This window comes from Sciurus carolinensis, chromosome 3 (genome assembly GCF_902686445.1).
Source record: "Sciurus carolinensis chromosome 3, mSciCar1.2, whole genome shotgun sequence".
Lineage (NCBI taxonomy): Eukaryota > Metazoa > Chordata > Mammalia > Rodentia > Sciuridae > Sciurus > Sciurus carolinensis.
In genome coordinates this window covers 24,162,664-24,188,704 of record NC_062215.1, presented here as the reverse complement: position 1 = coordinate 24,188,704, position 26,041 = coordinate 24,162,664, and the positions used below count along the sequence as shown (strand labels likewise).

The following is a 26,041-nucleotide window of genomic DNA, read 5'->3' as shown; positions in this document are numbered from 1 at the left end:
TGCACTCGGAAGCCCGCCCGCCGCGGCACCAAAAACACTTTCTCCAATCAGTGAGCCGAAACCGCGGCCTTCGCCGGATGTTGCTCTGATTGACAGCAGAGGAAGCCCAATGGCTAGATATGCCTCCTTCTCCCCTCGCCCGTATCCCCAAGACTGACATGACCCACAGTCCAATGGGTCTCTACGCCCGCCCCATGGCGTGGACCCACCAATGAGTGGGGAGAAGGCCCTACTGTCTGGCATTCTGGACACCTCCGCCGTGCGTTTGTGGCGGGAGGTGTTATAGGTTGAGCCCTTTTAGCACATTTTGTAGATGGGGAAAAAGGCTCAGAATAAAGGATAGGAGGGGTATCGCTAAAGGAGCTCGGAATTACACCTTTGAGGGTTCCCATAATGACTTGCAAAAGTCGGGTGAGAGCGGGGTGGAGGAATTGAGGCGGGGCACAGGACATGTGGTTTTTGTGGTGTCGACGCTCGTGCCGCCATCTTGGTTGCTGGCAACGGAAACTGGTGTGTTGGCTTCCTTTCCCCACCGGCCTGGTGCAGCAGCACTGTTAGGCAAGGACGGAAGCGCTTCGGGACCCAGGCAAGGGTCTGTTCGTGGGAACAGTGCTGCGGACAGTTGTCACAACAATCTTGGGATGTAGCGATGTGAAAGATGGGCATAATAGCGATCCTTTTGCCATTATGGAAACAACACAAAGAAAGACCTAACTTCCCCCACGGAACTTAGACTTGGCTTTTTTTTTTTTTTTTTTTTTTTAATTGTTGGGGAGGGTGCCAGGGTTTGAGCCCAGAACGCTTAACCACTGAACCACATCCCGACTTGTCCCCCTCCTTTTTTTTTTATAATAATTACTATTAATTTTTTTAGTTGTCAATGGATCTTTAATTTATAATTAAATAAATGCTGAGTATTGAACCCATAGTCTCACACATGCTAGGCAAGTGCTCCACCACTAAGCCACAACTCCAACCCCTACCCCCTCCTGTTTTTGAGACAGCTTCTCACTGAGTTCTTTGGGACTTTCTAAACTGTTGAGGCTGGCCACAAACTTACAATCCTGCCTCACCACAACCACTCCAGTCGCTGCAATTACAGGTGTGCACCGCCACGTCCGGCTAGACTTGCCTTTTTAAAGAACTTTCCTTAGCTTCCAGAGTTCTTCAGTCCCATCTAGCTGTATTGCTGAAACATGCTGGTGACTCAAAACATTAAAGTCCCTCAACATTACCTGAGGAGCTTGTTAGACATACAAATTCTGATTCCTCCTCAGATTCCCATTTGTAACCCTCCTAACCTTGGAGGCCTGGTAACCTGCCAATTTGAGTAATCCTAATGCAGCTGGTCTGCATACCACATTTAGGAAATCACTGAGGTGGAGTTTGTACTGTGTTGCTTCCAGCTGTGGGACAAAGAGGTGCCAACTAAAGTTCTCCTCTCCTTAGGAGAACCCATAATCAACTAGTAGGTGACTTTATTTTCCTTGTACAATTACGAACAAGACCAACTGATAACTCACTTAGGTAATCAAAGCCATGTAGTACTTAAGAGAGGAGACTTAATTTGGGGTGATTCACAGATTACAAAGTACTTTCACCATATACAAATATTCAACATGCATTCATTTGAATCCTTAATAAAGCTACTGAGCTAAATTGTGTATTTTAGGCTCTGAAACAGTACTCATTTTTCTGTCTTCCAACAAATAGTAGAATATAAGCTCCATGAGACTAGAATTTTGTGTATTAACTGTTGTGTCTTCAAAACGGTAGTGTAAATGGGGTGTAACTCAGTGGTAGTGTGCTTGCCTAGCACATGCAAGGTCCTGGGTTCCACTTCAAACACCACACACACAAAAGTGTGCATGATGCATTGGCACATACCTATAAGATTCTGAAGGCCTGTGCAGAAGGATCACAAAATCAAGATACCTCTAGGCAACTTACAGAGATAAGTTTCAAAATAAATAGGGCTGGAGATGTAGCTTGGTGGTAGAGCTCCCATGTGTGCACAGTAACACACACAAAGCAGAACAGTGAATGGAACTTAGTAGATCCTAAATACTAAATAATTGAGGTGGGGGCTGAGGGTGTCACTCAGTGGTGGTGTGCTTGACTAGCATGCATGAGGCCCTATACTTTTTGATCCCACTACTTCAAAAAATAATGAAGGGGGAGTCAAGCAAGCAGACCCATTATTCGAAGTTCTTGCTAAAACTGAAAAAAAAAAAAAAAAAAAACTGGGAATGTGGCGTAGCAGTAGAACTCCTCACTCAAGGCTCTAAATTCAATCCCCAGCAAAACCCCGCCAGTGCCCAAAGAAAACGGAAAAAGTTCCATGCACAAATGAGCCATACTGTGGCATGTAACCAAGAGAATAGATCATTGTCAACTAAATTAGTGAGACCTTGAAGGTAAATACTGCAAGCAGTTAAGAAAGGAAGAGAAGCCAGCAGGAGACCCAGACCAAAGGATGAGGATTGCTTGAATTCAGGAATTGAAGACCAGTCTGATGCAAGACCCCATCTCAAACTAAAAAAAAAAAAAAAAAAAAAAAAACTAGGGGCTGGAGATGTATCTTGGTCATGGTACATTATTAGCACATATTAGCACATGTGAAGCCCTAGTGTCCATCCCCAGTACTGATAGAAGAAAAGGAGGAGAAATTTAGGTATGATCATTAACTACAAAATATAATCAAGCCAGGTGTAGTGGCATATGCCTTTAATCCCAGCAACTCAGGAGACTGAAGCAAGATGATCTGAAGTTCAAGGGGGGCCTCAGCAACTTGGTGAGACCCTGTCTCAAAATGAACAATAATAAAAAAAGGGGGCTGGGGTGTGGCTCAGTGGTTAAGCTCCCCTATGTTCAGTCCCCAATACCAAAAATGTAATAATAATAATTGAGACCATTGGGAAGGAAATGTTTAAAAACCATAGAACTGGAAGATATGAAAACCCAAATAAAATTACAGCATTAAACAAGATTATTGGGCTGGGGATATAGCTCAGTTGGTAGAGTGCCTGCCTCGCAAGCACAAGGCCCTGGGTTCAATCCCCAGCACCGCAAAAAAAAAAAAAAAAAAAAAAAAAAACAATAAACAAGATTATTGGGCTAGGGATATGGCTCAGTTGGTAGAGTGCTTGCATTGCAAGCACAAAGCCCTGAGTTCAATCCCCAGCACCGCAAAAAAAAAAAAAAAAAAACAAACAAACAAGATTATTTTGAGAGGATGAACAGAGATGATAAAAATTCTGGTATGTCCTAAATTTAATTACAAGGACTAGAAGGTGGATGGGGAAAGAGATAAGGAAAGTTAACAGGTGCTGGTGAAACCAATAAAAAGGTTGTCAATGTTGAAAACTTGACTTAAATCCCACCTGAGACAACAACCAAGACCACTTCCCTCTGCCCACTCCTTGCTTATTTATATAATGTTCAGGACTGAACCCCACTCAATTCAGAAGCAACAATTACTTCTCCTTATGGACTACCCTCCTACCCTAAAATTTTCTCTGCTTCTCCTTATCCTGTCCTTCATATCTATAGCCTGTATAGGTTACATGTGCTTGCTTACCTTCTTCAAAGTTTGAAAAGTGATATTAAGCTGAGCAGTGGCTCACTTCTGTAATCCTAGCTATTTGGGAGGCTGAGGCAGGAGGTTCACTAGTTCCAGGCCAACCTGAGCAATTTAGCAAGATCTTGTCTCTGAATAAACAAATAAGTCTGGGGATCTAGCTCAATTGAACCCCTGGGTTCAATCTCCAGCACAATAAAATAAATAAATAAATAAATAAATAAAATGAACATAGCTCTGCTCAGGCAGACATTTTTCCAACGGCTACTTAGCCTTCTGCTGGTAGTTTACGAAAACTTGTCTTAGGACCTGGTCATTTTTCTGGCCACCACTTGTAACAGCTCAATAAACCCTTTTATTTTAGAGATTCATTATTTTAGAGTTTTGGTTTAATAAATAAAGAATAAAAACAGTACTTTTAAAGGAGAGTATATTGAGTATATTGAGTAGTTGTCTTTTTCTTTCTTTTTTTTTTCCTGTGTTACTGGAAAGCAGGGTGGTCTACCACTGAACTATATCCATCTCCATATATATATATATATATGCATATATTTTTTTTCTTTTTTGGTACTGGGGATTGAACCCAGGGCAATTTACCATGGAGGTATGTCTCCAGTCTTTTTTTTTTTTTTTTTTGAGACAGGTCTCACTAAGTTGTGAGGCTGGCCTCAAACTTATGATCCTCATCTTTCAGCCTCTGGAGTCTCTAGGATTATGGGCATGCAACATAGTGCCCAACTTTTTTTTTTTTTTTTTTTTTCTTTAATTTTGAGACAGAGCCTTACTTAATTGCCCAGGCTAACCTCAAACTTGCGATCCTTCCTTAGCCTCCTCCATTGCTAGGATTACAGGCATGTGCCACGGAGCCCAACAGCTAGTTTTTTTTTTTTTTTTTTTTTTTTTTTTGACACAAACAATATAAGACAATTTTAAATCCTGACACAGTTAAATAAAAAATGGACAATTTGGGGAGTAAGGAAATCTTAATGCCAACAAAACTATTTTAGACAAATCCATTTGATTTTTTTATATATATATTTTTAGTTGTAGATGGACACAATACCTTTACTTGATTTCTTTATTTTTATGTGATTCTGAGGGTCAAACCCAGGCAAGCTCCCTACCACTGAGCTACAACTCCAACCCTCCATTTGTGTTTCCCAAGTACTGGGAATGGAACCCAAAACCTCCAAGTGTCTTTTGAGCTACCTAACAGGATGTCAGGTGCCTAGGATAAGAAAGCCACACACATAAAAAAATAACATGAAATTTGGTAAGATAAATAATCACCAACATGAAATAGGGTAGGGAAGCCACACTGAAGATATAACAGGTTATTCTTTTTTCTTTTTTTTTAAGAAAGACTATCTAAATTAGGATCTGGTGGTATACCCATAATCCTAGAAGGACCACAGGTTTGAGGCCAGCCTAGGCAACTTAGTGAGACCCTGTCACAAAATGAAAATTAAAAGAACTGGAGATGTAACTTGGTGGTAGAGTACTAGCGTGTGCAAGGCCCAGGATTCAGTCCCCAAGTACTAAATTAAAAAGACTATTTTATTAAAAAAAAAAAAAAAAAAAAAAGCAGGTGCAAGAGGCTGAGGCAGGAGGATTGCAAGTTGGAGACCAGCCTGGGCAACATAGCAAGTTCCTGTCTCAAAATAAAAAATAAGGGCTGGGGTTGTGGCTCAGTGGCAGAGCACTTGCCTAGCACATGTGAGGCACTGGATTCTGTCCTCAGCACCACATGGAAAAATAAGTAAATAAAATAAAGTTATTATGTCCATATATAACTAAAAGATTTTAAAATAAATAAAAAGGACTGGGAATGTAGCCAAGTGGTAAAGCACCCCTGAATTCTGTCCCCAGTACCATACACACAAAAAATACACTGGGTTTTGCTATGTTGTCCAGGATGGTCACTGAACTCCTAGACTCAGGGAATCCTCCTGCCTCATCTACTTAGGTAGCTGGGACAACCAGAGTGGACCACCACATTTGATTCCATGTGGTCTCTTTTTACTAACTCATATATATCTTTGAATAGCAGTTATCAAGACCCCTCTGGGTCTTGGGTGTGAAAGGAGTGGCAGGCACTGGGAAGAAGGGCCCACCTTAGAAGAGGGTGAAGAGAGCAGTGGAGAGACATTTTGGTTTTGCCCACATTAGCTGGTTCATTTCTTTCAGTTCCTAACTTCGATGACAGTAAATAGATGTGCGTAACAATTATTTGAGTGTAAAATGGAAGAGAGATGGACCAGCAACAGTATTATTGGGTCAAAGAATGACGGGCAGGCTGGGGATGCAGAACTAAGTGATAGAGCATATTCCCTAGATTTGATTCCCAGCCCCCACAATAAATAAATAAATAAAAACGAAGGAGGAGGAGGAAAGACAGGAGGAGGGGGAGGATGAAGAATGGAGAGTAGTTAGAGAAAGTTTCCCACTCAGCTGTTTCAGAAAGATGGAAATAAGGAAAACTACCAAGAATTGCAAGGGCTGAGGAGGCTGTTGGTATAGAAAATTTCAGTTGTAACAGCAGTCAGTTAAGCTTGGTGTGGAATGCGTGCCAGGGATATTTGATACTCCATGGTAGGGAGTACAGACAGAAAGACTGCCTTGCACTTGATCTAGAGTTCCAGAGCAAGTCTGAGCAGGTGCAAACCTCCTTCCCAGAACCTGCTGATTAACCTTGTAAAATCCAGGGTGTGTCCTTTTTACCCAGCAATCCACCCTCCCCCTTCCCTTTGCCTGGGACAACTGTTAATAGGACAATTACCCAAGAAGCAAAAGAAAGATCCCATGCTGATGTGTCATCAGTCCCGGTATATCCATTAAATCAGACTGAGAAGACCGCTGGAAAAAGGGAGCGCATGCGCTTGCTCCCTAAGGGACAGGTTGACAGACATCAGTAAAACCAGGCTTGCCCTTGCGAATCCAGGCTGCACAGAAGAGAAGGCAGTGGAAGCCAGGAAGGGGGTTGGCTTTAATGCACAGGGATTTGAGCTGATAAAAGAGCCAGCTAACTATAAAGCATACAATGAAATTCCCACTCCTCCTGGGAATATGTATTGACCCAGGCTCCTCTGTAGGAAAAGCAGCGCTGCTGCTGCTACCAGCAGGCACATCCATCCTCCTGTCATCCCTGGAGGGTGACACCTGCCAGGAAACCCTCAGGAAAAAAAGGAGCTGCGGGAGAGTAGACTGGCTAGAGCGAGAATTTCTTCTTTAACAGCGGGGATTGCTTTTTCCCCTAAGGGAAACCCAGTCTCTCTGCCGTTTTTGATTGCCCATTATTTTTCCTTCTTTAAAAATGTTTTTAAATGTTGCTAATCTAGGTAAGTATTTCTCACTTTCCAACCCCATCTAATCCAGGAGAATGGATTAGCTGACTGTCTGAGATTTCCTCCTTATGTCCTTCTGAGAGATTCTAGGATTACATCTAATCAATACTAAATATTAGCATGTCTTGCAAGGAAATCAATTACGTTTCTCAGCTAATCCAGACATCTGGCCCCCTTTCTTACAAGGTAAACATCATTAGCAAACTTGTTACCATCAAAGTATCAACAGAGGCAAAGCTCTTTTGCCAGCCAGCCTCCTCCCTGCGCACACCACCACACTATCTTGGAAGACTGCTTCTCAATCCTGGCTGCACATGAGCATAACCAGGGGAGATTGCAAAAAACTACCAATGCCTGGGTCCTACCCCAGACGAATTAAATCAGAACCTCCCAGAGCAGAATTGGGCGTCAACATTTTGCCAAAGTTCCTTAGGTGATTCTTATGTGCAGTTGGAGCAGAGAATCACCAGGTTGGAGCAATAATCCAAGTGGGGTGAAAAAAGAACAGCAGTGCTAATGCACAGATTGGAATCAACATCTGGTTTTAGGATGTGTTCTTTCTCACTCCTAAAACAGTCTCTTCCTTGACCTATACAATGAAAATGCCTCACTGTTCATTCATATCTTGGTGTAACAGTTTTTGAAAGTTAGTTTAACTCTCCTATATGTCTCTGACTTGCTTCAAACAATATTGGGTAATTTTCTTTGTATAGCTCTCAGTACAACATGTCATAATTAGGCAGTTGCCCTTGTGAGTAGGGAGGGTAGGTGTTTAGGTTCATAATCTGGCTGTTGCTAGTTAGGCTAGCCTGAGCTAAATGAAGACAACAGTATAGGTATTCGCAAGTCTTATAAATCAGATCTTGTGTTGGGAGTGGTGGCGCATGCCTGTAATCCCAGCAGCGGGGAGACTGAGGCAGGAGGATCACAAGTTCAAAACCAACTTCAGCAACTTAACGAGGCCCTAAGCAATTTAGTGAGACCCTTTCTCAAGAAGAAGAAGAAGAAGAAGAAGAAGAAGGAGGAGGAGGAGGAGGAGGAGGAGGAGGAGGAGAAGAAGAGGAAGAAGAAGAAGATCTGGGGATGCGGTTCAGTGGTTAAGCACCATGGGGTTCAATCCCCAATATAAATAAATAAATAAATAAATAAATAAAAAGTCAGATTGTGTGTGTAAAGCTACTTGAGCATAGGGGTAGAATTGAGTGTGAGTCCCTTTCTTGGTCTATTCTCTCTCTATCCACCCTGCAACTTTGCGCCAGTGAAAGTCACATATTTTGAAGAAAGGAGAGCCGTCCTTAGAATGATCTACTGAAAGCCCATTCTGCAGATGGAGTATGGAAGCTTTAGTTTTCTTTCTAGCACAACACGCATCCACATCTCATATTCCACACACCTCCCCCACTTGACATTATAGCAGGAAGGATCTAGAGGCTGGTACCCAAGGGAGCTGTTTCTTCTTGTCACACAAGAACAGATGCTGAAATCCGAGGGTATACAGCACAGACATGTGGCAGTGGAAGGATGAGTCAGAGGAAATGGAATGGTCTCCCCTCCAAAATATACCACATCTACAGGAGAACTCCATTCGAATCACCTGTTTCCTAGGGCTCCAAAGGACAGGTACCAATCCTGAGTGCAGTGACTATACAGGCTCTAGCAGATAGAGATGTACATCGCCCCCTGCCCCCATTCCCAGGCAACCACACCACCCTGAAGGGAGCAGAAAGCAGAGAAACCTAAAGGCTGCATGCTTCCCCAGCCATGGCTTCTCCACTCTGGGCAGGCTGCCAAGGTGATTCTCTCTTGTTGAACCAGCATGGTTTTTTAGTGCTGCAGGGCATGAACTGGAGTTCTCATGGGGAACACTCCATGGATGACACTGTCTCAAGTGCACTTATTTATTTATTTATTTATTTATTTATTTATTTATTCATTTATTTTGATTCATTGTATGCAAATGGGGTACAACTGTTGTTTCTCTAGTTGCACACAAAGTAGAGTGCTGTAATTATACATATACACAGAGTAATGATGTTTGTCTCATTCTGTTCTTTTTCCTTCCCCCCACCTTCTCACCACCCCTCTTTTTCCTCTATACAATCCATCCTTCCTCCATTCTTGCCTCCCTCCCACCCCCCATTACATATCATCATCCGCTTATCAGAGAGATTATTCAGCCTTTGGTTCTTTGGGATTGGCTTATCTCACTTAGCATGATATTCTCCAACTGCATCCATTTACCTGCAAATGCCATAATTTTATGCTTCTTTATGGCTGAGTAATTCAAGTGCACTCTTTGCCTGCATCTGTACATAAAAAGGTGTCACTCAGGCTGGGAAGTAATGGGAGGAGGAGTCCTAGGGACTCCATTTGGGGAGTCTGGGAAGGGCCATCATTGGGAAACATCTCCTTGAAAGGTTCAATTTGAAGACTCTGAATTTATTTATTCATCACTGCACTTAAGATGTAAAGAGATCTTGATGATTATAAGAATAGCAGCAACAGTGGTGGAGCAGGTAGAGGTGATGATGGTTTTGCGGTTTCTAAGCTTCCTTCCCAGCTGGACTTCTCTCTTATCCCAAACCATAGGCCCCCTCCAGTGCCTTTTCATCTATCCCTGCAATTAATTTCTCCCTTGCCTCTCCCATGGGAGCACCCCCAACCCCCTCAGGCCCTTATCTTCCCATGTCTTCCTCTGTCCCTTCTTCCAGAGGCTCACCCTCTCCCACGGTGGGTATCATGAGCCCAACAGAGGCTGATAAATGCCCCCAGGGGACTTTCTGGTGCTGCCTTTGTACATGAGCTAAAAATGAAATAGCTCACAGAAGTATTAAGGCATCAAAATAATCAAATCAATGTTTTTTATAACATACCCAGCCAGTGTGACCACTGACACAACTTCTGATGATCTAGAATCCAAACAAAATCCCTAAATATGCTGGGGACATAGCTTAATGGTAGAGTGCTTGCCTAGCATGTGTGAACTGCATGTGTGAAGGGGGTTCAATCTCCAGTACTGCAAAAAAAAAAAAAAAAACCCTGCCACACCCTCCACCCCCACTGTTCCAAATAGTGTTGACTATGCTCACTATGACAATTCTGAAAGCCTGCAAGGAAGGCTCAGATGCAACTTCTAAATCCTCACAGAAAGCAGTTCAGTAGATGTCTCCTCAGATCTCCTCAGAGTCAGCATGGCTCACTCCCTTGCCTCCTTCCACTCTTGATTCAAGTATCTTTGTTTCTATCTTTTGTGGGGGCTGGGTCAGGGTCTCACTAAGCTGCTTAGGGCATCAGAGTTGCTGAGGCGGCCTGGAATTTACAATATTTTTGCCTCAGGCTCCCAAGTCACTGGGATTACAGGTATGTGCCACCATGCCTGGTGACATCCAGTATCTTTCTTGAAGTCTCCCTCAGATGCATAATGAAGATGGCATCCTGGCCAGGCGCAGTGGCTCACACCTGTAAAGGTGTGCCTTGGCAAAAAAAAAAGCCAGCCTTGGTAAAAGCAAGGTGCAAAGCAACTCAGTGAGACCCTGTCTCTAAATAAAATAAAAAATAGGACTGGGGATGTCACTCAGTGGTCAAGTGCCCCTGAGTTCAAACCCCTTTACCAAAAAAAAAAAAAAAAAAGGCATTCTGCCTCTCCTTCCCATCTACTCACATTCCTGATTCTCATTCTTGCTCTATTTTCCTTTTTAAAAATGACAGATTGAAGTTCTGGGGATCAAACCCACAGCCTTGCACACGCTAGGCAAGCATTGTACCACTGAACTACAGATACAGTCCTTGCACACTGGTAATCCCAGAATCTCTAGAAGCTGAGGCGGGAGGATCACAAGTTCAAGATCAGCCTTGGTAACTTAGCAAGACCCTGTCTCAAAATTAAAAATAATAATAATAATAATAATAATAATAATAATAATAATAATAAAAAGGGTTGGAATGTAGCTCAGTGATACAGTACCCTGGGTTAAAAAAAAAAAAAAAAAGACCTGTTAATGTCAAACCTATGAGAGGCACCAGGGATTCCATAGAGAACAAGACAGGCACGTTATCTCTATGCTTCCAGGCCTCAAAGTCTGGAGGGGAGAAAGACAAATATATTTGTAAAGAAATTAGTAAAAATTATATTTAGAGTGAGAGAAGTACAATGAAAGAAAAAAGCAGGTTACTGAGAGAATGAGACAGGATGGACTATCAAGTTAGACACAGTCACTTGACTTTTTTTTTTTTTTTGCACTGGAAATTAAACCCAGGGCCTCACTCATGCGAGGCAGATACTCTACCATTGAGCTATATCCCCAGCCCTTATTTATTTTTATTTTGAGACAGGGTCTCAAGGCAGGATCTTTTAATCCTCCTGCCTCAGCTTCCACAGTAGCTGGGAACATGCACTAACTCATCCCACTCCATGATATTTAAGCCCAAATTTAAAGAGGAAAAGGTTCCATGCATTCAGGGGAGGAAAACCCCACTGAGTAGCTATTTGGGATGAGTGAATATGATACTTAATAGAAGAGACCTCGAAGGAAAGAACAGGAAGAAATTTTGAGTCTAAGACATGGGTTCCCTCCCCACTCGACTACTTATTAGTCTTAAAAAAGTCACAGTCTGAGTCCCTCTTTCCTCAACATAGATATTGCTGTTAGATAAATACTTGAAAGTGGTGTAAAAGGCACTCCTGGTGTTGTTCCAGGTGACTACCTAAGTACAATTCACTTTGCTTCACTGGGTGTGAACCGCCCACTGTTCAGAGTATCATGAAATGAGCAGTTGTCCTCTGGTAGACTTAGACCCCAGAAAACCAAACATATTGCAAAGCCTGGTGCCGTAGCAAAAGGAGCATTTGTGCTTCCAGGCATCTGTCCTGCTCAGTGCCTCATTTATATCTGGACTCTTCTGGGGAGGTACCTAGGACCATGGCTTCCCAAATAGTGTGAGAGGAAAGGGAAAGCCTCTTTTCAGCAGATGAGTCTCCACTGAACTTTGCCATCTGCTCTCACTTAGACACTGTCCTGAGATCCAAAGGGTGATCTGCATATTTGTCCCGTCCATACCTACCAGGGGTCCAGAGACAAAAGTGGGTTCCACCTGTGTACTGCTGACCCCAGGACAGTCTGCGTCACCCGTGCAGGAGGCAGGAAGCAGGAAGAGAGGCTGGTCCCGGGCCCACCTGAGGGCGCGCAGCTCTCGCTGGGGGCTTCAAAAAGCAGAAAGTAGCAGAGCGGGAGCCAGAGAGAAGAGAAGTTGGTGGACCGAGAACTGGGGTGTGGGCGCAGGGCGGCGAGGGCTCGAAGGGAGAGCAGGGAGGGCAAGAAGAGGAAGGGGCAACGAGCAAGGGAGCGCCACGCACCCGAGCTGGCCGAGGGGAGGCGCGGGCGGCGCCCCGGGGGGCGGCCCGCGGGCGGGCGCGGGGCGGGGCGGCGGGCGGTGCTGTCAGTGCGAGGCGGCGAGAGGAATGCAGCGGCCGGAGGCCTGGCCACGTCCGCACCCGGGGGAGGGGGCCGCAGCTGCCCAGGCCGGGGGCCCGGCGCCGCCCGTCGGAGCCGGGGAGCCCTCGGGGCTGCGGGTACGGAGCAGACGGGCGCGGGGTCCCGGGCGGCGGGAGCCGAGCGAGGAGGGGGCAGCCAACTCACAACTGGCGCTGGCGGCGGGAACTTTGTGCCACCAATGACCAGCCCCGGGGAAGGGACCCGGGCCCAGGGACGGGAGGAAATTTTCGTTCTGGCGTGGACCGGCCCGGAGGCCTGTCCTGAGTTAGCCGGCGTGGAGTGGAAGTTGTAGGGGAACTCCGAGTAGTGATGGGGATTGGCTGGGGGCGGGGACGGTGTCGAGATTCCTCTGGGAGGGGTGAGGAGTGAGTGACCAGTCGGCCCAGACTGAGTTTCCGTCGCCCGTGGGTGATGGCAGTGCTTCTGGAGCCTGGGGCCAGCTGGACGGAGGAGGCTCGGCGCCGCGGTCCCCCTGGCCCAGGTTCTGTGATACACTCCGACTCGGGCTCTGGAGCAGTCAGTGCATGACAGAACTTGGGCCAGGTAGGACTTTCTGCACCCCGCAGGCACAGCGCCCACCCAGGGCCTGCAGTGGAACATCTGCCTGGGAGTGGAGTGGGCCCATGTGGCACAGGGTTGGGCTGGAACCAGCTATGGACTTGAGACTGGGATCAGTGGAGTTTGAGGATGTATTCCTAGGATCAGAAAACCCTATAGCCCATACCAGAGTGTCCACCTTGAGTCAGGGGACAAACGGAGCTCTCCTCCCCGGTGTCAGTTGCAGGAACCTTCCCTCTACACCATCAAGGCTGTTTTCATCCTAGATAATGATGGGCGCCGGCTGCTGGCCAAGGTAACCCCCCACCCTTTGGGACCCTGAACACACAGTGCTACAGCCCCAAGAACAGAGGTCCCCACCCAACACCCAGCTGACTCCCTATCTCTGGAGAGTCTCCATTGTGGTCTCTGTGGTATAGAGCAGCTCAACTTAGACCCTTCCAGAGGTCATTCTGTCCACTCTCCTGCCTTGTCAAGCTGTTGGCCAGGACTGTAGGGGGGCATCTCCTCTGAGTCTACTTATGCTGCCTGCCTTGCCTTCTCACCATCCTTCCACTGACCAGCTGGACCCTGGGAATGGGAAGGTTCCTTCTGAGAGGTCAGTGGAGTATTCAGCCTGGGACCAAGGAGTCCTAGTCCCTAAACTAAGTGAGGGACTTCCACTTTTGTTCTGCACCTTGATAAATATGAAGGACTTAGTGTAAGGATTTAGAACCAGGTGGGATTTTAGAGACCATATAATCCAACTCTTTAATTTCACAGATGCAGAAAATGAGATGTAGAGATGCTGCATGAGTTGCCTGAGGTCACATTATTAATACTATAACAGAGACCTGAACTCAGGGTTGTTTTTTTCCAGTATTGAGAGTTGAACCTGGCCAGGGGCACTTTACCATTGAGCTTTTTATTTTTCTTCAACTGTTTTTATTTTTTGAGACAGGATCTCACTAAGTCGCTGAGGCTGGCCTTGAACTTGTGATCCTCTTGCCTCAGACTCCCAAACTGCTGGGATTACAGGCATGCATCACTGTGCCCCACTGAAGCTCAATTTTTTTATTTTTATTTATTTTTTGGGGGGTATGGGGATTGAACCCAGGGATGCTCTACCACTGAGCCATATCTCCAGCCCTTTTTATTTATTTTGAGACAGGTTCTAGCTAAGTTGCTTAGGGCCTTGGCTAAATTGCTGAGGCTGGCTTTGAACTTGTGATCCTCCTGCCTCAGCCTCCAGAGTTCAAACTTGACTTTGATTTAAAGCTCAGGTGGCTTTTCTCTGGATGCCTATTCAGCTATTTGGTGTTCATCCTATGAATATGGCCTGGGTAAACCAAACTAGGATAATCTAAAAATAATTTTCTACCATTGACACAATTAACTAGAATAGAAATTAGTGATGAAATGGATTACAAATTGTTCATTCATTTGAGGCTGAATTTTTTTTTATTTTTTATTTTTTGTCTTCATAGCATTCAAATGAACTTGTTCATGACAGCAGGGGACAGCAGGGAGACTGTTAACTTGCCTGCAGAGTACAAACTGGCAAAATTCACATCCAGAAAACTGAAAGCTGAGCTAACCACACCTTGCCCTGGCAGATGGCCAGAGTGGATCAGCAATGCTAAAGCCTCCAGGGCTGCCTTCTCAGTAGGACCCATCCATGTTGCAGATTAAGAAACTGAGTCGGGGGAGAGGCTTACCAAACCTAAATTTAAAAAGCATTGGTTGAGTTATAGAATATGTGCCAGGAACTTCTTACCAGATACTTAATCTGGTCCAAAGCCAGATGATCCTTGGCATTGAATCTTATCTCTGTCTCTTGCCACCTTGAGATATTTGAAAGTTCCCCCCGCCCCACCTTTTTTATGGTGGTACTGGGGATTGAACCCAGGGGTGCTTTTACCACTGAACTACATTCCAGTACTTTTTTATTTTGAGGCAGGGCCTCCCTAAGTTGCCCAGGCTGACCGCAAACTTACAATCCTTCTGCCTCAGCCTCCCCAGTAGCTGAGATGACAGGCATGCACCACTGTGCCTGGCTTCCTGACTTCTTCATGCCCCAGTTTCCTCATCTATAACTTAGATGTTTCTATGATGGTTATTGTTTATGGAGGACTCCTGGCTTTGCCATCTTTTCCTGTGGGCTCAGGTTAGTGTCAAAACAGTGTGTTAGTGACAATATATAGGCTGGGATATAGTAGGTAGAGCACTTGCCTAGCCCTGTGTAAGGACCTGGCTTTAATCCCCAGCACAACAAAGAAAGAAAAAAAAAAAAAAAAACAAAAAAAAAACAGGAGAGGAGTCCAAAGAAGCCTCAATAGTCCTTATTTTATCTTTTTATTTTGGGGGATTGAACTCAGGGGCACTCCACCACTGAGCCACATCCCCAGCCCTATTTTGTATTTTACTTAGAGACAGGGTCTCACTTAGTCGCTTAGCACCTGACTTTTGCTGAGGCTGGCTTTGAACTCATGATCCTCCTGCCTCAGCCTCCCAAGCCACTGGGATTACAGGTATACACTACCTTGCCCAGCTATTTTGTCTGTCTTTATTCAGAATTTGCTTGTGGGAACTACAGAGCAGACAGGCCTGGAGGGCCATGAAGGGAAACATGGCATGGCAGCAGGGTCCCACATGGCCAGCGTCCATATCCCCTGCTTCCCACCCAGGAAGGAACTAGGCTCTGTGGAATGGTTTTTTGCTTTTTGTTTTTTGTGGTTCTTTTTGCCCCTTCTTCTCTTTCTCACAGTATTATGATGATACATTCCCATCCATGAAGGAACAGATGGTTTTTGAAAAAAATGTCTTCAACAAGACCAGTCGGACTGAGAGTAAGTGTCCATCTCTTCCTCCACCAGAACTCAAGAACACTGCCGTCCATTGCCTTCTGCATCTCCACACATCTGTCCCTGTCAGCCTGCCACACCCACAGGCCACCGCCTTCTCTCCTAAAGCTGTCCGTCTTCTCCTTCTCAGCTGTTCTCCACTCCCTTCATCCAGGAACCCTCACTCCCTACACAGCCAGGTCTCTCCGCTGAGGAGGCCAACTGTGTTGTGGCTCCCCTAGCCTGGATCTGGTCCCAAGGGCACTGCACATGGTAGAGGGTGGATGGCAAGTCAACCTTGAACTGAGTTTGCTGACTCCTTCGCATCAGACAATCCCTAGAAATATGGCATTGGTGGGACCAAGGACACAGAGCAGTCTAATGGCAGTGTCACTAGTTCTGTTCTTTCCTTGGGAGGGGAAGAAAAAAACTGAGGAAGAGGTGCAGAGTAGTGACGGGAAGGAGGGGCCATGTTGTCACCAGGCAGAGGTGGCCAGAGCCAAAAGCCCTTCCACCTCCAGGTGAGATCGCATTTTTCGGGGGCATGACCATCGTCTACAAGAGCAGCATTGACCTCTTCCTGTATGTGGTGGGCTCATCCCATGAGAACGAGGTGAGTTCAGGAAGTTGGGGTGACGTGGTCTGGCTTGGAGTCTGGGTGGAGGTGGGATCTGGAGGCTCGCCACTGGTACCCCCTCCTCTTGGCTCTCAAGGTGGGGAGGTGCAGCCAGAATGGTTCTTTCTGGGGTGATGTGTCTCTACAGTGGCCCTTAGGTTCCTTGGGAACCAGAAATGAAGTCATCAAGCCCTCTGCAGGAAGCCATTGATTCTTTCTTGACTAGAGAAGCAGACATTCATGTCCCCCAGCCCAGACCCGGGGAAGTTGCCTCTCAGGTCAAACTGCGTCAGCCTGTAGCCAAGTACTGGCCGACACGGGAGGGCTGCCCACTGTGACCTACATGGCGGACTCTGAGATCTCCTTTGAGACTCTCTGCTCAGTTCTCTTCTTTTCCTCCTCCCGCATCTGCCTCCCCTCAGCTGATGCTCATGTCTGTTCTCACCTGCCTGTTTGAGTCTCTGAGCCACATGTTAAGGTGAGTGAGAGTCTCTGCCCTCCGGCCCCAGTCCCTCGGCCTTGGTTGTCCCAGAGGCAGGGCCCTTCCTCCCTGCTTCCCTCCCGAAAGCACTGCAAGCCCAGGACTAGAACCAGAGCATCGTTCACCAAGGCCCCTGACTCTTACCTGACCATCAAGGTGCCGCTGAGAGCAGAGTCACGTGCAGGGTCTGGCCCACAAGTGAGTCTCCACCCACTAAGGTTGCCTAAGGTCATGAGTGTTAATATCATAATAGAGACCCAAACTCAGGGTTTTGACTTGAAGCCCCAGGTGGTTTTCCCAGTAGCTCCCTTTTGTTATTTGATATCTGTCCCAGCCAGTGTGACCTAGGTAAATCAAACTAGGATAATTGCAAACTAGACAAGCACAGGGGACACTATTAACCATAGTAGGATTTGAGCATCTAAACCAGCTCTGACATGCATTAGGGGGTCCCATGGTGGGCCTGTGGATATCAGTGCCCAAAGTGAGGGAGGCTGGGCAAGGTGGGAGGAAAGCAGACCCATCCTGAGCTCCAGAATCCTTCACACAGGCTCTGCCCTCAGCGCCCTTAACATTCTCCTCCCTGGTCCTCACTGGGGAGAGGGGTGGTCAGTGAAGCAGTCTTTAGAGAGAGAGAGTCTTCCTCCCCTAGAGGGGAGATTTGGTTCCTAGTTGCTGTTGGTCATGGGGAGGCTCAGGAGCTTATGTCTGCTCTCAGGAAGAATGTGGAGAAGCGCTGGTTGCTGGAGAACATGGATGGAGCCTTCTTGGTGCTGGATGAGATTGTGGATGGCGGGTGAGGAAAGGATGGAGGGAAGAGGGAAGAGTTGGGGATACTCACAGCAAGAGGTGTCTTTGTGGGCCATCAGTCAAGATTGCTCCTAGTACATTGTCAGGCCCTCTGGCTAACCCTCCCTTCCCTCAGAATATGCCCAGTGATCCCATGCCCCCACCCCTTCCTCTTAATCCCACCTCACTCATAAGGATGAAGATTGATGTCATTGTTAGCCAAAGTCAAGCCAAAGAAGAAAGTCACCTAGCTCAGGCTGTAGCTCAGTGGTGGAGCACCTGCCTAGCATGTGCACAGCTTTGAGTTCCGTCCCCAGCACCAAACACCAAAAACAAAACAAAATGAAAGAACACGGTGCTTGCCAGTAATCCCAGAAATTTGGGAGGCTGAGGCTGAGGCAGGAGGATCGCAAGTTCAAGATCAGCCTCAGCAAATTAGTGAGGTCCTAAGCAACTCAGTAAGGCCCTGTCTCAAAATAAATAAAAAGGGATGGGGACATAGTTCAGAAGTAAAGCACTCCTGGGTTCAATTCCCAGTAGCGAGAGAAAGAGAAAGAGAAAGAGAAAGCGAGGAACCTGATATCAACTTATGGCAGATGGTTAATAGGCAGGGTTTGGGGAAATCCATTTTGATCTCCAGGGTCTGGGAGAAGCATAGACATTTGTCTCTCTCTGGAACGATTTCAGATGGTCTGCTAGACCCCATCCATACCCCTTTCAAAGCTCCAATCCAACACAGCCAGATGCATGCCCTGGGTCAGTTACTGATTACTCCTGATCCTTACTTTCCCTGTCTTTAAAATGGGATGATGAGAAAACTAAGGTCATAGAATTATAGGGATCAAATGAGATGATGCATGTGAAGCTCATTTGGTAAATATTTCCTGTTGCTGTGCCAATGAAGCTGGGAACCTCTATGAGAAAAGTTGGTTACTGGATTTCCCCTAATGGGAAGAGGGGTCCATAATCAGGGGGAAAAAGAAGTTCTGACTCTGGGGCAAAGGATAATAGAAAATCCTTGAGTATCTTTAAAACATCTAGATATCTCTATCATTCCAGCCGTTTTAGAGATGAGGAAACAGGCTCAAAGGTTCCAGGGACTTGACCAAGGTCACAAGGCTAGGAGTGGCGGGGCCAAGATCTAAAACTGTATGCAAAAGCAGTCCCAGAGATTATGCTTTTTCCAAGGCACGGTAACCCTGCCTGGGGCGGGGTGGGGGCTGTGGGTCCTGGGAATGCCTCCCTCCCTCTGTGACTATTGCCTGCCTGCTACTGCCCAACCTCGTGCTGATTGCTGGGACCTAAACGTGAGTGGAGGAAGACCAGGTTTCCAGAGCTGATAGCATATAGAACTTGGCCTGTGAATAAGCCCCTGAAGCCTCCTAGCATCTGCCGATGCAGAGTTCACCTTCCTGTCAAGGAAAACCAGGAAGCCCTGGTCCCTCCCAGGGAGGCAGCCCCTGAGCAAAGCCTGGAATGCTCTACCTTATGGATTCCAGCACCTCTGATTAGGGAGCCTGGGCCTGGGGAGCCTGGGCCTGGGCAGCCTGGGAAGAAGCTTCCAGGAGATGTTTCTTTCTAGTGGTTTGATAAAAAAGAAAACCAAACTTCTGCCCTAGAGGAGTTTTGCCAGGTCAGAAGGAGCACTGAGTGACTGCATCTCTGGACCACCCACAGAAATGGGCCCCCCATCCCATGCACCCTGCACACTACCATAAACCGTTCCATAGCACCTCTAGTACCTCATGAGTGTCCTTAGCTGAGAAAAGCCTTAATATTTGGGTCTATCTGAAGGGAAGGTAGATTCTGATTTTGGGAGTCTATTTCTCTTTATATCCATCTTTGTGGCATAAAATAATAGTGAGATTAGAGAGAAACCTCCCTGCAGCTCAGTCTGTTCACAAGGAATTCATCCCTGGACCCAGGTGGTGAAATGAACTTTGAAGAGCTCTGAGTTTGTGAGTCCCTGCTTTTTATTTTTTTAATTCATTTTTTGTACTGGGGATTGAACCCAGGGGAACTTTACCAATGAACCACATTCCAAGTCCTTTTTGGGGTTTTTTATTTGTTTTTGTTTTGGTACCAGAGATTGAACTCAGGGGAACTCGACCACTGAGCCACATCCCCAGCCCTATTTTGTATTTATTTAGTGACAGGGTCTTGCTAAGTTGCTTAGGGCCTGGCTAAGTTACTGAGGCTGGCTTTGAACCTGCGATTCTCCTGCCTCAGCCTCCCAAGCAGCTGGGATGACACACATGTGCCACCACACCTGGTGGCATTGAGCATTCTAAGTGGGACAGCTCCACTTCACAGCTATTGCCCAGTGATGACCCAAGGTATGAACCACAGGTGTGAAGAGTAGGAGAGGCAGAGCTGAGGGCCTTCGGTGGTGAGGGAGAGGTGCCACTTGAGGACCATCCTCAGGAAGGAGCTCTGGAGGAGAGATACTGCAGGATGGTGGAAGACAGGGAAGCTGCTGGGCTGAGAGGAGGCAGAGGAAAGAATCTCATCCCCAATGTCCCCCCTGGTTTTTCTCTCGTCTTGCAGTGTTATTCTGGAGAGTGACCCTCAGCAAGTGATCCAGAAAGTGAATTTTAGGGTAAGTCTTCCTTCATGCCTCCTCACTCCCATCTCCTCCAGGTCACTCTTTCTGTCCTCCCACTTCCCATCTTTCCTGGGCATGGGTCTGCCAGGCCCAGGTGGTGGAAGCCCCAGTTCCTCTGGCAGAGGTCATCCCCTGAGCCATAGCACTTGCTAGGATCAGGGTGGGTGAGTGGCAGCTTGGGAGGTGTCTGTTGCTAAGACAGATCTTTTTGTCCTCTCCCATATAGGATCACAAGCACCTCCCCACCCTTCCTTGTGGGAAGCATAGGCAAGGAAATAAGTGAATCCTCCAAAGGACACCCAGTGGCTACCTTGGCCTTGAGTTTGGGGTTTGGGGGAGCAGACAGAATCTCCCTGCCTGTTCTGACTTTCTTGAGTCTGGAAGAAACCTTTCCTTCCATCTTCATTCCCCTTCACTCCCTCACCCTCCATGCACCATAGAAAGATCCCAGGGGTCTTGACTTCCAAATGACAGGCTGCAGGACTTCTGCTAACTAGAGGTACAAGTGCAGTTCTGGATCACGCTAATCGCTGCACCCTCAACCCCCAAGTCCCTCTCCTTCACCTCTCTGTCCCGACACCTTCATGATGGCCTGACCCATCCTTTGATTCTGCTTCCCTGCAGGCAGATGACAGCAGCCTAACCGAACAGAGTGTGACCCAGGTAGGCCTCTGCATCTGCCTTCAATAGAAATGTGCTAAAAGAGATAAGGAGAACTGAGCATCCCAGGGGAAGCTATCAAGCCTGAAAGACCAGGGGTGCAGAAAGGAAGGGATTAGGCCATGATGGGCCATCTCTTGGAGAGTCATTGGAGGCTGCCAGGTCTCTGGGGTGGGAGAGTTGTGTACAATGGAGGAATGGACACGTTACCACCTGCTCACCTGTCTGCTGGCCTGGTTTAATCAAATGGAACCTGAAATGAACTGCCTACCCTGTTGATGGCTGGGTCACTTGTCCCTCAAAGCAATGAGTGAGCTCAGACCCCAGTGCTCACCCAACTCAGAAAGGATACCAACTAAGAGTTTGCCTCCAAACCCCGTCCTCACCATTTAGGGTCCTTGCTGGGATTGATAAGGGCCTGGGGTTTTTGGTATTTGTTTGCCACGCTGAGGATTGAACCCAGGGCCTGTACAAGGTAGGCAAATGCTCTACCACTCAGCTACATCCCCACCCTTCCCAGACCACCCAGCCCTTTTTAAAATTTTATTTTCTGGACAGGGTTTTGCTATATTATCGAGGCTGGCCTTGAACTTCGGGTCCTCCTGCCTCAGCCTTCTGAGTGGCAGGGATCATAGAGAGCACCACCACATCTGTCCAGCTCCTTTTTTTTTTTTTTTTTTTTTTTTTTTTGCGGTGCTGGGGATCGAACCCAGGGCCTTAGTGCATGCAAGGCAAGCACTCTACAAACTGAGCTATCTCCCCAGCCCCCCCTTTTTTTTTGAGATGAGATCTCCCTATGTTGCCCAGGCTGGCCTTAAACTCTTGGGCTCAAGCAATTCTCCTGCCTCAATCTTTTGGAGTATATGGGGACAGTCATGTGCCACTATACCCAACTTTGTCGAAGACTTTTTTTTGGTAGCAGGGATTAAACCCAAGGGTGCTTCACCACTGAGCCACATCCCCAACCCTTTTTATTTTGAGAATAATATGTTCTAAGCTGCTTAGGGCCTCACTAAGTTGTGAGGCTAGCCTCAAACTTGTGATCCTCTTGCCTCAGCCTCTAGAGTCACTGGGATTATAGGCATGTGGCACCGTGCCCAGCTGTTAAGGGACTCTGCTAGGATCTAGCTTTTCCCACTCATCACTTGCCACCTTGCCTCTGAAGGACCTGCCTAGGGAAAAGCTCACTCCCACCATATGCCTACATGATCCTATCTGGAAGTACATTTGGAATGTATGTGAGGGGTCCTGGATCACAACTTCCTGTTGGTCAGGCTGACTTCCTTGACCTCTGTTCTGCCTGCTTGCAGGTCTCTCTGCTCAGACTAATCCTGCTTCTGTGGAGCTTCATGCCCTGGCACTAACTACTCCTACTCTATGGCCCAGCTGAGATGGTCCTGTGCCATCCAATGAGGAGCCCCAGGTGTGGCAACCACTTTTCCGTATCGCTCTCAGCACTCCCTCTGCCCTCTGGTTCCCCGTGTATCCTCATGGCCTGCTGGAATTAATGCAATTGCATGGCAATTTTCTGGGTTGGGGGCAATAAGCAGAGTAGATAAGAAAACAAGTGTTCCTGTGAGGCATCCCAGGTGGTCCCACCTTACCACCTAAAGCTGGGTGATTTACGGCAAGTTACTCAACCTCTCTGGGTCTCACATAATAAAAAGACCTCTTCAGAGAGCTATGAGAATCAGACAGGCTCTTCATGGAAAGCTCCTAGCATAGCTTTTAGTGCGAGTCATATATGCTCAGCAAATAACCGTTATGACTTTTCCAAAGGGCCAAAGAATGAAGACAAAGCACTTTTAATGAAATTCTTGAGTGAAAGGAAAGTTCAGGTAGTGAAATAGGGAATGAGGAGAAAGTTAGATTCCCCTAGGAGAAGCAGAGGAACCCCCTTATCCCCCAGAGAGTTGCAGGAGGAAGGGATATACACAGAGTGGAATGGATCAGCTTTGAAGGAAATGAGGTTTAATACCTGGAGAGACAATCTGAAGGACACTTGGAGGTCCTGCTACATTGGCATTGTGAATTCACAGTGCTACAGATTCGTGTCCATACTGGACTCAGACTGCTTCCTCAGCAGGGGGTAGACATGCACACATCCAAGAGCAGGTGACCCAAGGCAGGGTCTGGGCCACCTTTTCCCAGCTGTGCCACATCAGCAGTGGGTTGGGGTGGAGTTGAGAACACACTGCTAGCCAAGACCAGAGCTAGGGGGTTGCTGAGGTGTCAGGTGACGGAGTCCAGTCTCTGGGCAGGAATTCTCATGGCATGGCATGGGGGAGGCAGGGGCACTGCCACATCCAGGGTTGCAGATGGAGGAACCAGAGAGCTGGGGCAGGGTTGGGCCTGAGTGGGAGCTGCCTGCTGCCATTTGGGCCTGCCCTATCCTTTCTGCCTTGATGTCTGGTCCCACTTAAATCAAACAGAGAAGAGCTGCTGCCACCTAGTGACCAAGGTTGCAGGAGCAGCTGGGGACCCTGTAGACCTCAGTGCCAGTTTAAAGGTATTTGACGTTCTCCCCACTTCTTTCTCTCAACCTCCTCCACCCCATCCCAGGTTCTCCAGTCGGCCAAGGAACAAATTAAATGGTCATTACTGAAATGAAGGCTGTGGATCCTTGGGGCAGGGAGCCATTTCCCCAATCCTAGCAAAAACCCAAGGCCAGGAGAAACCCCTCTGTCTTCGGTCTTGGACGAGGGATTCAGAGAAGCAAAGGATTGACCGGTGTTCGGTGTTCGGCTACCACTTCCCAGTGGCCCTGGCCTGGCCCTGGGCCATGGGAACCAGCTGAGTTGTTTTGCTCAGAACTTCTCTCAGACCTTTGGCGTCCCTGGCCCCAGGGCCCTAATAAATCTGCTTTGTCTCCTGCCAAGGGTCTCCTTCTTTTGGCCTGGTAGGAGTGTGTGTGTATCAGACAAGGGCTTCTGCGCTTTCTGCGGCTCATCTTGGGTCTATGAGGCACATCTTTAAGATATCCAGTCCCAGGGCGGAAGTATCCCTCCAGTTGTTTGGGAAGAGGGCGGATCACGGAGATAAGGGACTATGCAGTATAGTAAGGGGATGCAACCCTGATACCTCTGGGTATCATATGTGGTGGCCGGGACTGGGTCTGACTGTGTGACACGGAAAGAGTAACAGTGGCAAGAATGACGCGTACTTCCGAGAAAGGGAGAGCAAAAGATGGCACCCCTATTTTTTTTGTGTGTGGTATACACAGCGAAACTTCGCTGGGGATTCCTTGAGTCATTTTTTCCATTCCTGACCTCCAGAAAGGGAAGAAGGCTTCCTCTGACAAACTGAGAAACAGCATGGCTGTTTTTCTTGGCATGCCAGGGACCGCGGAATTCCTACTGTGGCAAATGGCCTGGGCACTAAAGCCCGGCAAGCTTACTGTCTAGATCCGGATGCTGGGGGCGAGGAGGCATCAGCCAGAGCCCATTGTGTGTGTGTGTGTGTGTGTGTGTGTGTGTGTGTGTGTGTCCCCAGAGCACCTGGTGTGCTCCAGAGGCTGTGAAGAATTGGGGGCCCAGAGGGAAAAGGACAAGGGGATTTCAGGGCCAAACCGGAGGGGTGGAGATGGACAACCTTTTCTGGGCACTGCTACTTTTCTTCTCTGTGGTTTCTCCTTGTCTTTCCCTGATGCGTACACTTCCTGCGTCCCTGTAAGTACATACTGAGGCTGTCTTCGGTTGTGTCCCAAGACAGCTAGTTTCCCTCGATCCCTGGCTGGCTGCAGCCGTTTCGTCTCCCGCCCAGCGCGTCAGAGGAGCCAAACGCGGTGGGAAACCACGCCCCAGAACAGCATCCGCAATCCTACAGCGGCACCTAGAGGGAAAGTCGGGAAACGCCTCCAGCTGGTCTTTTGCCCTAACTCCTCCCCTAGGACCTGACAGACCCTCGCCCCTGGTTGGTCTCAAACAAGCAACAGGGCGTTGCCCTAGCAACCAGCACAAGCGACCCACCCAGTGAGTTCTGCGCCAGCGTGGGTACAGGAATTTCCGCCAGCCGCTAAAGAGAGGCGAGTCTCGGGTTAATAGGGGCCGTCCCTGTGGTTGTCACGTCCTACACTATTAAACTTTAAATTTTGGTATTTATAAGGAATTCGACGATTTCTGTAATTAGAGAAAAATGACAAAGATATGGTAGTGCAAAGATGCATTGTAAAACTGTGCATAACCCTTTCCAGTAAATAATGCAAAAAGTCAACGCTAAAGGCGGGGGCGCGGGGAGAGTATGCAATTACACTGGAGCTCAGGGACCAGAGCGGCGACAGGAAAGAAGAAATTCTCCAGAAATACTTTGGCAAATATGCGGCCACACCCAATGTTTGGCTCCATCCACCGCCCCTAAGCGACCGCAAGGACGGGAGGGGCAAATAGCTTTCTGGCAACCCGTCCCAGGCCCTGTAATTTCAATTGTGCAGAAACGGGAATAGGAAGGGACAGTCAGAAGCCTGGGGCTTCACGCAAAGTGTCGCACAGAATCCTGTGGACAACGAGGTGTTCTCACCGTCTTACTCAGGGGCACATCGAGGTTCTGAAAAGCTCAAGGGTTTGCAGCACATTCCGCAGAACCAGGCTCCGGTGGGGGTACTGCTAGGGACAGTGGCTTTCCCGCGCGCACTGCCTTCGGGCTGTCGGAACCCCTCGCCCTCACAGGGATTGCCCTGGGTTGAGGAGTGAGCCGAGGGGCATGGTAAGATAAGCGAACAGAAAGGTGTCCTCGCCTGCTATGGCTAAAGGGGGTGGTGGTGCTGCAAAGCCGCAGACCCACGGCGGTGGCGGGGAGGGGGCAGCGCAGAGAAGACTGCACAGAGCTGTCAGAGGAACTGGAAGGGCAGGAGGGTAGAAGGACCCCAAGTTTGCAGGCTTGGCCTTTTGAGGGCAGAGACAGAGACCCCGTTGGGACAGGTGGGGGGCATGGGCGGCTGCGTCCCTGGCCCCTTCTTGGCGCCCGCAACCGGGCGGAGCCGCCAGGACGGCGGCCCTGGCCAGTCGCCCAGAGCTCTGCCCGCTGGCACCAGCTTCCCACAGAAAACCTCATTAGCGCTGCCACAGGCCGGAGCCGGCGGGCGCGGAGGCGAGCGCC

General features: G+C 47.9%; 1 protein-coding gene across 2 annotated transcripts; it reads left to right on the top strand.

Moving 5' to 3' along the window:
- Positions 1 to 12,371: 12,371 nt before the first annotated feature.
- Positions 12,372 to 23,821, top strand: Copz2 (COPI coat complex subunit zeta 2). 2 transcript variants are annotated; one of them, XM_047545390.1, is made up of 9 exons: positions 12,372 to 12,493; positions 13,195 to 13,269; positions 15,721 to 15,802; positions 16,318 to 16,409; positions 16,835 to 16,890; positions 17,612 to 17,689; positions 20,230 to 20,281; positions 20,912 to 20,950; positions 23,510 to 23,821. In XM_047545390.1, exons 1-9 carry the CDS (start codon positions 12,383 to 12,385, stop codon positions 23,555 to 23,557), a joined length of 633 nt encoding a protein of 210 aa, XP_047401346.1. In that variant the 5' UTR covers positions 12,372 to 12,382; the 3' UTR covers positions 23,558 to 23,821. The 2 variants fall into 2 exon arrangements, with proteins under 2 accessions (XP_047401346.1, XP_047401347.1); XM_047545391.1 differs by lacking the exon at positions 20,912 to 20,950.
- The last annotated feature ends 2,220 nt before the right edge of the window (positions 23,822 to 26,041 follow it).